Source organism: Hylobates moloch, unplaced genomic scaffold, assembly GCF_009828535.3.
Source record: "Hylobates moloch isolate HMO894 unplaced genomic scaffold, HMol_V3 SCAFFOLD_6, whole genome shotgun sequence".
NCBI lineage: Eukaryota > Metazoa > Chordata > Mammalia > Primates > Hylobatidae > Hylobates > Hylobates moloch.
The window spans coordinates 26,163,191-26,176,022 of NW_026652281.1; the positions used below are offsets into that span (position 1 = coordinate 26,163,191).

At 39.8% G+C, this 12,832-nt stretch overlaps 1 protein-coding gene across 16 annotated transcripts in view; it reads right to left on the bottom strand.

The window, feature by feature from the left end:
• SNCAIP (synuclein alpha interacting protein) overlaps nt 1-12,832 on the bottom strand; it is a 201,732-nt gene that overhangs the window by 15,722 nt on the left and 173,178 nt on the right. For all 16 annotated transcript variants that reach the window (XM_058440565.1, XM_058440569.1, XM_058440568.1 and 13 more), the window contains 2 exons: nt 7,896-8,021; nt 3,944-4,113 (listed from right to left, as the gene is read on the bottom strand). In XM_058440565.1, coding sequence (XP_058296548.1) covers nt 3,944-4,113; nt 7,896-8,021 — 296 coding nt within the window. The remainder of the gene's footprint in view (nt 1-3,943; nt 4,114-7,895; nt 8,022-12,832) is intronic.

Genomic DNA, 12,832 nt, shown 5'->3' on the forward strand with positions numbered 1-12,832 from the left:
TATATAATTATTTATATAAAAAATATATAAATAATATATAATTATTTATATAAAATATATATAAATAATATATAATTATTTATATAAATTATATTATTTATATATAATAATATAATTTATATATACATAATTTCTATATATATAAAAATATACAAATATAGAAAAAATATGGAAGGATATACTTCAAAATGTTATATTTCCTTTTCCTAAATTGTTTGAATTAAAAACTTTTTTAATTAAAAATTTTTTTAGAGACAGGGTCTTGCTATGCTGCTCAGGCTGGACTTGAACCCCTGGCTCAAGTGATGCTCCCTCCTCAGCTTCCCAAGTAGTGGGGACTACAGATGTGTCCCGCCTAGCTTGGCTTGACCCACAGAACTGTAAGATAAATTTGATGCTGTTTTAAGCCGCTAATCTTGTGGTAATCTGTTACAGAGCAATAGAAAACTATTATAATAATAAAATTAGCAGAAAAAAATGACAGCAGCTCTCATGAGCCAGGACATATAACTAAATAAATATATCATAAATGTTCTTAAAATGACTGCTGTACTTCAGATATTGGCCCAATGTTCTCCTTGTTGAGTGTCACTGCATATACTCAGCAACCATTAGCTGCCTAAATCTAATTCTGTGAGATCGGATTCTGCTAATACCCTTCTATAAGCCCCAAGCACTTTGTTTTTCTCAGAAGCTGTCAGTTTTAGTCCAAACATTTCATCACTAAGACCAGAGAAGTCTGTGATCTCATTTTATCTCACTCATTCTTCCAGACTCACCTACTGACATGTAATTGTCTAACGTGGGAACCAGCAAGCAAACTTTTTCTTAAAGGGCCAAATAGTAAATATTTTAGGCTGTGAGCCATACAATTGTATCCCAACTTCTCAACTCTGCCTTTGCAGCATGAAATCAGTCCTACACAATAGACAAATGAATGTGTGTGGCTGTGTTCCAGTAACATTTTATTTACGAAAACCGCTCGATGGGCTGGATTTGATCCACAGTCTATAATTTGCTGATTCTGGTCTAATGAAAAAAATAAAAACACATAAAAACATTCTACTTTTCCCACTTTGCTAGCTGGTATTGCAAGTCACATGTTTTTAAGAAAAATATTTATTGAGGGGATAAAACAGATGAAGAAAGATTAGAGTCTGCTTTTAAAGGGTTTATTATGTCTCTTTAAGTGAATTATGACACAGTCAAGAAAAATATTTTGGGGTAATTGGGTTGACTGACAACTTGAATCTCAGGTATGAATGGAGAAGGAAGACTACTCTCTGGATTCTATAGTAGCCCTCAGGAAGAACTCATCAGCTTTAATTGTAGAAAAGAAAATATATGGGCAGATGGCCACTGTATTAGTTTGATAGGGCTGCTGTAAGGAAGTACCACAAACTGGGTGGCGTAGACAATAGAAGTTTATTATCACACAGCTCTGGAGGCTGGAAGTCTGACATCAAGGTGCTGGCCAGGCTGGCTCCCTCTGAAGGCTGTGAGGCGAAGCTGTTCCTTGCTTCTCTCCTAGCTTCTGATGGTTTGCTGGCAGTCTTTGGCATTCCTTAGCTTGCAGATGCACATCCTGATCCCTGCCTTCATGTTTACAGGTATTCTCCCCGTGTGCACATCTGTGTCTAAATGTTCGCCTATTATAAGGACTCTAGTCAAGAGTAGGACCCACCCTAATGACCTCACTGTAACTTGATAACTTCTGTAAAGGTGTTGTCTCCAAATAAGGTCACATTTCAACATACTTTTTTGAGGGGGACACCCATAATACCTAGGCTTGTTGATTAGCACTTCAGTAGAGCTGAAGGTTCCCATTTCTAAATATTAACTATGATTATTAACTCTGAGGAGTTGCTGAAGGTTGGAAAAGGCACTCAAGACTGTCTTCCCCCAGAATTTTGGACTGGGAAGACTAGTGTTTTCCATCCTCTCTCCTGTCCTTGTCTATGTTATTGGTGTCTGGGAGCCTGAAAGTCACAGTATACTGTGGCTGTACCAAGTTGATTTCTCCATTCATTTCTAGTTTTGCCAACTTCGCTGAGATATACAGTAGTTGTACAACGTAGCCTCTCTTAGTTCATCTTGTCATTGGCCCAACTATAGCTGTCCATAGCATTCTGCTCTGGAGAAAACTGAAGAACTGCAGTCTACTAGTACATATGTGTACTTTATTACAGGATCACCAACTGAGAAAGCAGCCAAGACTTTGACTTTGAGCGGTTCACCAATAAAACAGCGATTGTAGCTCATGAAAGTTTTGTAGATTCCATGCTATGAACAAGAAGGAGAATGTTTTGTGATCCCTTCTCTGAGTATGAACCTTTGGAAAAAAATTCCATTGGATCATTTTAAAGTTCCTCTTTATGGATATGTACATACATTACTAGAGGGAGTGGACATTAGTATAGCATTTTTGGAAAGATTAGTTAACATCTATCCACATTTTAAATATGTATGCCTTTTGCTCTAGCAATTCCTTTTCTAGGAACTTGTTTTTTTGAAATATATACATGTTCATAAAGGCATTTGCACAGTCTGTTCCCTGTGGGAAGACAGCTTACTGAGTTATTAATTTGTGTGCATTTTCCCTGTGATTACGTTGAGACCTTGAAGTTTACCTAGCTCACCTAACTTGGGGAAGTTTTGTGTAACTAGGCAAAGGATGGTTGGCAGTAACCCCTTTTTTTTTCAAGTTTCAAATTTTATTTTATTTTTTCTAGAAGTCTAAACTCATTAAAGAAATTATTCTAGTATTGACAGGGGGAGGGGTAGAGGGGCACAGAGACTTGTAGCTCGAAGGCAAAAGAGTGGAAGAAGAGAGAGAAGGGAGATTTCCCCAAGCTTAGAGAAGAGGCAGAGGGTCCAAGGCCTTGTCATATTGTTGCATGGATTATAATTAATCGAGGTCTTTCACCCAACCAAGGTTTTTTTCTTTTTCTTTTTTTTTTTTTATTATACTTTAAGTTCTAGGGTACAGCTGTATTCAGAAAAAAACTGTGTGTGTGTGTGTGTGTGTGTGTGTATAAAACTTAAAGGTAAGACTATTTTCCCTCTAAAATTTAATTTTTAAGATTTACCCTCCTAATCTGTCAACATTACTTTGAATACTGACTGATTTTCAGGAAACCCTCCCCAATCTGGAAACTGTATTTAATGGGTGAGCTTTTCAAGGGCTGACCTTGGTTCCCCTCAGGCAGGTCCTTCAACTTGCCAGAGACCTACCTGATGGCCTTTCATCTGGGACCTCTTTCTTGAAGCATGTTATGACAATCTCCCAGAAATACTTCCCTGACACCCAGACATGCACTGGTACCAGTTCAATAATCTTATCAAGGGAAGAACTGACTGTAGTTAGTCATGGAGTGTTTTAAGTAACTTCATGCTGACTGAGCACTATTTTTTATTCTGAGGATTCATGAATCATCTGATTAATTTTTATAAGAAATTTGCTGGTGATAGTCACCAAGTTATTTATCTGTAATTTCCCCCACACATTTTTCTTTTTGAGAAAACTGGGAAACTGGTCCACCTCTAGCCTTTTCCTCTCTCTCATGTTCTTTATGATTTCCTAAAATGTTACGGACAAAAGTTTGGAGATGATGCTTAAGAGTGCTTCCAGCGCTCTGTAATCCGGCCCTGAGTTGTGAACACAGAGAAAGTCTCTCTCTCCTTGTCCACTGGCTTAAATTCCCTGCTTTGGGAGCTTGCTGTACACTTTACTGTTTAGACATCATTTTGCCTCTGCAGAGACGACATCTTCAGCACGAACACTGGCTGTGAGGACTTCGGATGGAAGAAGAACAGAAGAGGAGAATGCTAGGAATTCCCTGTACAACTGGAAAGAAGAGTGCTCACCATAGCACTGGGCTGAAGCCTAAGTACAACAATAATGAGTTAGACTTGGTTCTCATGGAACCAACAGGCCACTTACTCCTTTAGCTGCTTGGTTAACTTCACCACCTGAGAGGCCAGCGACATGCAGGTCTCCACCACCACCAGGTACCTGGAGCACAGGGTGTGCCCCTGCCGCTCGGCGCTCTGGGAGGGCTTTTCCCCAGCGTGGTTCTGCATGGTGACATTTGCTCCATATTCAACCAAGGTCTGTCAGAAAATGAAGAGACATGTGTATCAGGACATCTCTGCACACATCATATTTTAATGACTGTAACAGAATGTTGAATAGTATGAAGAGAGCCTCTAGGGACCTTTCAGCAGTCGATATCACACACCTCCCTTCAGGGTCTATGATGACACAGCAGAGCCAGTCCGACTACTGCCAATGCTCACCCGCAGCCCACGTAAGGAGGGGGCTGGCAAGGAGAGAAGGAGGCTGTCCGTAGTGTGCTCTCTTTTATGAGACATGTAGCGCAGTCTTTGTGGTGGGGAGTTCTGTCTCTTGTCATGGTTGGGCTCCAAGAGAATCACTCCCCCAAGAGGGGGAGACTGGAATCTGACCTGTTCTTATTTGCTTGGGCTCTAGTAACTGGATTTGGTCTCTGGTAATCGGTTTTGGAATAACACCTGTTTATTTGTTGCTGAGCCCACCTGATCAGGAATAAAAAGAACTGGAGAGAAATGACATGGCTGAGAGTGGGGAGGCTGTGAAGCAGCTCCCACCCTCCCACAACGGGCTATGGTGAGGGAATGTCTGTAGATTGAGCAGGCTTTGTAGAAGAAAGCTTTGTGTGAGCTTCTTATCACCCCTTTAATGAGGAGAGGGTTCTCTGGCTGCGATTGGCAATAGGCTGCCCCAGAGGTGGAGAAAACTGTAAGGGGGAGGAGGCGAAGGCTCCAGAGGGCCCTCTGAAGACCCCACCCATGGCACTCACTGAAGAGTCAGCATCTGAAGGTTGCCACAGCAGTGACCACAGCCAGCCAAAGAAGCAGGGACAACTTTCAGGGAGGTTGGATGCCTTTCCCAGTTAAGCGAAGAGATATTGGACTTTTTCTCTTCATACCTCCTCCTTGTCCTTGACACTGCAGCCCAGAAGAGATAGGGGGATAGGAGCTAAAGTGGTGTGTAAAAAGGCATGTCTCACTCCCATTCCAAGTCCCTTGAATCTTGAGTCTAGTCTGGGTGGGAAGGAGAATGCTTTGAATCAGAAGTAAGACTGAGATTTTAAAGTGGCTTGGAGTAAATTTTAGTAGCCATAAGAAAGGAGAGAGTTATGGAATCTGGCCAAGGTATCATTAGTTGTGGAGAGAGAGAAATTTGATGGAACATGGTTGAAATTAATAATTAAAAAAAAATCCAAACTGTTTTGTGTCCATACTGTGATATCATTAGATTCCACAAAAAGTTATTACATCAATATTAATCAACCACTACAATCTGATAAGATTCTTTGACAATGTCATGATGAGACTGCAAACCTGGATAAATCTGGGTAGTAGGTAGTATTTTCCTCTAAGCGATAGTTGTAGTATTTAAATTTTTAGACTACTTAGACTGAGAGGTCATTAAGGAGTTTCGTTTTCCTTTTGTTTTATGATCACTCACCATGAAAGGTCAACTCACCACAAAGCCATTGCCACCTACCTCACAGGAGTGTCACAGAGACCATGTCAGTATTGAGCTCTCAGAGCTCTTGAAGAGACGCAATATAAACACACACTGTTATTACTCCCCTTTGACCCTGACCTCTGCAGTTTTTCTTTCCATTGTTTTCCTTACTAAGTCCCCTCCTCACCTCATAGGGTCCCTTGCTCACTGTCAGTCTCTTATCTTTTTTTTTCTTTAAATTTCACACCCAGTGGACAGACCCCCTTCCAAGATTATCCAAGTTTCCACTTCCATGGTACCCAGTGCCAAAAATATCATTTGTGTGTAAGTGGAGTGATGAACGCTCTAAAAGGAAAGACTCTCTCTCTTCACATATCAAAAAGAAAAATAACTAAAATCTCACGTAGTGATATCAGCTGGCTTTCTTTGGCTTTAGTCATTTCTTAGCTGATTAAAAGTTTGTTTCAAGACTATTAAATATTAGAGTGTTTTGTTAAATAGAAAAGCATATTTTTCAATGTTTATTCAATCATATTTCCTTTACAAAAAAATGCTACTCCTTTAATCTTTCTGCAGAAGCTGGTAAGAATTTAAATTTCTCTCCTATAGTCTCCAATTTCATATCACTCTTTTAAAAACTTGATGCCTTAAATTAGAAGATGCACACGTTGCCATCAATAATAGAAAAACTTTCAGCTATCTGGACGGTTTCCTATCAAGTTGGTTCTCCAAACAGCAGTTTCATGTGAGTAGGCACTCTAGAGAGATTTATGCTATTATCTCTGCCTTTTGTTTTCATAAATCTCTTGCCTTTTATATTTATAGTTTCCCCATATATTCTGCTGTCATTTCCCAAGTCTCCTTTACCTTCCTGAGCAACTGGTTCTCACCTCTCAGTTTTCTGTTTTGGATACCATCTATTTTGCACCCAGGAGGGCCTCAGTAAGTACCTGTTGAATAACTGAGCACACTGAGTTTGCAACATAGGAAAATAACACACGTGTAAGCCAAAAAAAAAAAAAGAGTGCTGCTTTCTTAAAGGCAGAAAATGTATCACATGTTATATACCATAACATATTTTGAACTGTATGAACTTGATGAGGTAACAGTCTTGTCTCTAATCATGCCCTTCAACCATATGTTGTCAATTTCCCTATCCCATGTATCAGATAGATATGGGAATAAATCTGTATATGTTGGGTCACTTTCAATGATAATAACGGTATAATTGGTCTGATTCTGGTAATAATGATTTATGTCTGTAAATAAAATTCTAGACCAAGTCTAAACTTTGACTTTGTTTCCAATTCAAAGCCTTTCCTTTCCTCACATTGTCATGCTTCTTCCACCTGCTACTCCTCCTTCAGCTATCCCCTCTTTTTGCTCTGTCACTGAGGGCATTCAACATTTTCTAGGTGGAAAGATCAACTGGGTCTTATGTTCACATACACTCCAGACTCCTGGAGACCCCTGTTGGACTTTCCTGCCATGCACTACTTGGATGGCAGCGCTGGGTTTGGCCCAGCTTCATGCAGCTCTGCATTCAACTGAGGGATGAGATGCCCTCTCTTCCTCCCATAGGAACCCTACACTGTCTAGGGAGCTTTCTTGGAGCACCCTTCATGTGGCTTGGGGCAGGGGGACGAGACTCCTTCCCCTCCCCTGCGGCTTGGCTCCCCAACTTTTTGACATCATTGTACACATTGGATATGACAATATTTAGAAGGCAAGTTAGCGTAAAAAGATAAGGCTACTTGAGGCTGTTGGGTGCAGTGGTTGGGCAATCAAGGCCCTGGATGGCCTGCCCAAGGGCTGAGAGGATCGATATCTGAATCCACTTCCAACCAATTCTGGGCCTTCTGAATGCATTTGAGAAGCTCAGTCCTACTACAGAGAAAGGCGGAACCACAGCATTCTCTCTCTAGCCTACAACTCTCTACCACAAAGAATTCTAATCCATTCCTGAAAAATCTGTCGCATTCTTCATATACCTGGGAGGGTGAAATTTACTAGTGAGGGGAAGGGCAGTCTGCCACGTGAGAGACAGAGATGTCTGCCTGGTAATGGTTTCTCTGGTGCCTTGAGAACATGGGGAAATTTAATGTCTATTGTCCTTAGCACTGGGGCTTTACAGCAGTGATAAGGGAGCAGAAAAAGTCCCTTTCAACACCCTGGGACACTGAAAGAGAAACTCTTATGGATATTTATGCCTACATTTGTGTGGATTTCTCGAAATACAAATAGAGCAATAATTCCTTATTGTCTACAACCATACGAAAGGTGAAGTAATTCAGACATTCTCATAGTGAAAAGAATTTTAATGTTTTGCTTAATATTTGATATACTCATTTCTCTTTGTAAAATAGCAGGGCCTGTGTACCTGTATGCATCCAAGGTAGCCATGCTGTGAGGCTATGTGAACGGCGCTGTTGCCATCCTGGTCTACTTCATCCAACGAGATGCCCTGTTCTTGCATAAACTGAAGAAGCCATAGAAGAATCTTTTCCTATAAACACAAAGACAGTTGGAATTCATGTAATATCTTGCAGAGAAGTCAGATAAAAAGACAGAGGAAAACAATACTCTAACTTGTGAAGCTTAGGTAAAACCAAGCTTACCGTAGCAAGAGGAAATTCTCATTCAGATGTGAATTGAAAATCCTTGAATCTCTGACTGAAATGAATGAAAGAGGACGGCACGGAGAATTTTAAGAGCAGGAAGTTCCCTTGGAAGCACTCTTATTTTACTTATCTATTCTATAGATGGGAAAATAGATTTGCAGTAAGACTGAGTGCCTCGTCCAAGGCACACAGCTAGACAGACCCAAAGTTGGAACTAGAATCCATATCTTTTGATTCCAAGGCTCCAAAGGCAATGTTCTTGCTGCTGTGTTATACTGCCTGTAGGCTTCAAGAATGTTACCATAAAACCTGGAACTATTGAGAACTAGCTTCTACTTTTAAGTTTATAATTCTTCAGCCATGCCTTTGTAATCCATACCTCCTGCAATCAACAGGCTTATAAAAAACAGGTAAATACCTTAAGTTGCCAAGTGTAAGATAAGTTCATTGAAATAAAACCAGGACCCTCTTGATTTTCTGACCAAGTGGTGGTGGTGTCTTAAGGTAAAGATTTCTCTTCTTTCATGTTAAAGGAAGGGAACCAAAAGCTTGGAACGCAACCTTTCAAAAGCAAAGACATAGAGCAGTCACAGTATGTGTTGTCATAATCTGTTTGCATTTTAACCACTGAGTATTTTGTGGTATTTTCATGTTATGCTTGGCCTTTGGAGAAAGCAGGGGGATGGGATTTCACTGTTTTAAAATAGAAGAATTAAATATAAAGTTAAAAAAATATGAGAGTGGTAAAAACAACAGCATGAAGTTTAGTGGGTGGAATGTGACATTTAAAAAGATGATCATGTGTTTGAAATAACCTTGAACTTCTTTCTTCTTAGCCTTTTAAAGGATTTTTTTTTCCAGTTGTTTGCTCGGACTGGTCATGAACTTTTATACTTTTCTGGATTAAATTTTCCTTCATCTTCTGAACATGCCAACTAATCTGCTAAAGGAATGTTGGATAAAAACAGCCAAATCCTTTAATGTTTCACCCCTTATGTTGGGGAACAGGGCACTGTTTATGAAGGTATTTGTGACATCACGGACAGACTGAACATTTACACCACACTTTTTCTAAATGAGCACCAGGGAGTAAGACCCGTAAAAAGCATGATGAGAACAATGTAATCTATGCCTACAACCTTCTAAGAAGGCATCCCAGAAAGCAGGGTGAGTGTTAACTGCAAAAGCAGACAGATCTGGTAGAAACTGGAACCCTCAAGGGTCTCTAGAGAATGGGGTAGAAGCAGAGCCTGGAGCTATGGCTGGGAGTTAGAAGTTGGATAAGAATATGCTGCTATGTTTAGTCCCCTTAAAGGCAAACCTAGAGAAAATTGGAGCTGATGTTTGGACCAGAGCAGGTGATGTTTCATTTGCATAACGTAAAAGCAGTTCCTTTGTTTTTTTCCTAAGTAGGTAGGGGAAAAATACTGGATTACTTTTAATTGGACATAGACGATTATACCATACGATCTTAACTCCTTAAAAAACTGGATGAATGGAAGTATCTCAGGATAAAAGACATAACCAACTGGTTGAGGTTAATGGCTCAGACATGGAGCCTGCAAGAGGACAGCTTATGGTACCTCTTTCAGTGAAACAGATGGACCCACCATTGACAGAACAAATTCTCTTCAATGGGTTATTCTCAAACTTGCGGTGATTTGGTTTGCTTCGTGATATTAAATCATGGACTCCTAAAAACGTGGAGGGGAGAGATTTTAAAGAATCACCCAATTCAAAAGCCTTATTTTAGAAGTCAGAAAACTGAGGGAGCAGACAATGATATACAGCAAGTCTTCATGTGATGGCATGGACAGGTTCTTGGAAATTGCGGCTTTAAGCAAAATGAAGTATAATGAAACTAATTTTACCATTTTAGTTCCTGTGACATATTTCTGGTCACAAAAACAGCATCAAACTTCTAAATAAAGACCAAACACTGCTAAAGTGAAACATTGAAACAAATATGAGCTATACATACATTTAAGAAAGACTAATACAAACAAGTAAGATAATTATTTATCTGACCATTCCAGTCAGGGTTTGGGTGGCTGAAGCCCATCCTGGCAGTTCAGAACACAGGGCAGGAACCATCCCCGGACAGGACACCACCCTAACAGGGTGCACTCACACACACACACATTCACTCATGCTGGGACAACTGAGACACACCAATTCACCTAACGTGCACATCTTTGGGACGTGAGGAGAAACTGGAGTATCCGGAGAAAACCCACACAGAGATGTGGAGAATGAGCAAACTCCACAGAGACAGTGGCCCTGGCTGGGAACCGTTTTTTTTTTTCTTCTCATCAACATTATAAGAAGATGATGTTGAAAGAAACCAGGTTAATTTAAGGACCTGCTGTATTCCTTGATATTCTAGAGACTTCTTTCTTTAGCAAGTAAAGCTCGGAGGAGTTCAAGATACCGAGAAGCATTTTACATGTATCTTCTTCTTAGATGTCATTCCGTATTTCCAGGCCCCAATATTATGGGGGGTATGTCTATTCCACATGCATAAAAAATGCCCTTTATTAAAATCACAGTGCTTTAGTTTTAGTAGTGGGATTATAGGCAATGGAATACTGCCCTTCATAAGAGTGGGAATGTTTCCATTGTGGAAATCTTGGGGGAGAGTCTAGGACCTCGGACTTTTCAGGGGCTTGATGATCTGGGAGAACAAGACATACATGGTCTGTGTGAGCCAAAAGTTACCTTGGCCCCTGAGGGGCCTCCAAGTCAGGTTCAACATACATTGTTACAATAACCTGCCTTCCCTTCTTAGGAAGGCATGGATAACTCTTCTTCCTTACAATGAAAGATTCTAACCAATTCAATATGCAAGATTTACATAAAGAAAGAACCATTATTTGACTGTTCAGAACAAGGTTTTGCCTAGCACCTCAAAGCCAGTCTTGGGTTTTATGTTGGACAATTTAAGAATAAGCATAATAATTTAAAATAAGAAGTGCAATTGGCCCGTCCACTGAGATATGACATGGAAACCAAAATCTTCCATTATACAATGCAGAGAAGTACTCCCCAGAATGATGGGTTGACTATATACCTTGTCTTCTAACAACAGACATTTAGGGTTTTTGAGGGGGACATGGAGATGGCTAGAGTCTCTGGTTTTGGTAAAAGCATATTTAATATCTGCTTACAGACAAATCCTTCCCTGATTCTGGAGACCATGCCTGTGGAGATGCACAGTTCTACCATTCAAAGTGACTGTCTGAAGATACCTCCTAAGAAGGACAAAAATTTTCTCCAGCTAAGAGGGCGCTTGTTAATGTGATTAGATAGATATGTAATGGTGTCCCCCTCCCCTCTTAGCCCTTCAGTGCGTGTTCTCTCAGTGAGTGTATATACACGCAGGATGTGTTAAAGGATGGATATAACTTCAGACCTTCATTTCCCCATAAGTATTGCTTTCAGAGAATATCTAATGAAGTCACATGGATAAAGATTTCTGTATCATTTGTTTCCCAGAATGCCTCTCCAACTTACATTTCATCATCCACCCACATATCCATTTATCCATTCAACCTTCAGGTACTGACTGAAAACTCCTCTCATGTAGTTTTCCTCAGCAGTTCCCTCTTCTGGGGATTTTCTGCTGTTTTGGTAACCTGTTTTAATGTTGTATTTTATGTGTTCCCAAGGGCAATGCAAGTTGTTTAAAGAGGCAATTATCTCATGTGATTTATGAGATTTGCTGGACAAATTCCAATAAAAAATGTACTTGAGAAGTATGTCACAGGTTTATTGCTGGTATCAATAAAGTCTCTATAGTGTGTGGCAATCCATGTTTTAAAGGAGTTAGCTCTGTGATCATAGATTATCAAATCTAATATGCCATCAATTACAAGACTTATTCCAGTTTTTGAGATGTAAAAATGTAAAAAATAAAGGTCAGCAATAATTTTATAATGTATATTGTACGATATATGTAGAAGCAAAAGATGGTAAAATGTGACATAAAGTGCATCTAAGAATTGATTAAATAGGTTATGGCCTTAATAATTCCTTTGCAAGTTTCTCCTAGACATTACTAATGGTAAAATAAGTAAACTGAATAATATTGATAGGAATAAAAACAATAAGTTGGAGGAGATTCAATAGTTGTAACAGCTGACATTCATCTAGTGCCTAGTATGGGTTGGGCAATGTGGCTTTTCTCACTTAGTCCTCAGATTAGCACTGTGAGGAAGGTTCTATTATCTCCATTTTACAGATGAAGAAACTGAGGTCCAGGGAGACCTATTCTTATATTTTCTGTCTTTAAAAAAAAAAAAATTCTAACCCACTGAACTAGTAAGTGGTAAGGTTAGGATGACAATGGAGACAGTTTGCTATATGAACCAATGTTCTTCATGACTCTGTTTTCTGTCTTTTGAGTATGGATATCCACAATTGTGTATTCCCTCATGACCCCTGACTCTGTAAAGGGCATGCTCCCTTTGTGCCCCTTGAGTCAAAGAAATCAGTTAACTGCCTGTCAGTCTGTGGGTTTGTAGGGCTCTCTGTCAGTTATGCTTTGTCAAGATCAGAACTTGGAGAGCAGATGCGTGCGTGCTAATCAAAGACTTCTCTATTTTGCTTTCATCTGTGATCGCAGCACTTTCAGTACTGTTGACTTACTTCCCTATGACAGCAAAACAATAAAGGCGGGGAATATTTTTCCTTTTTA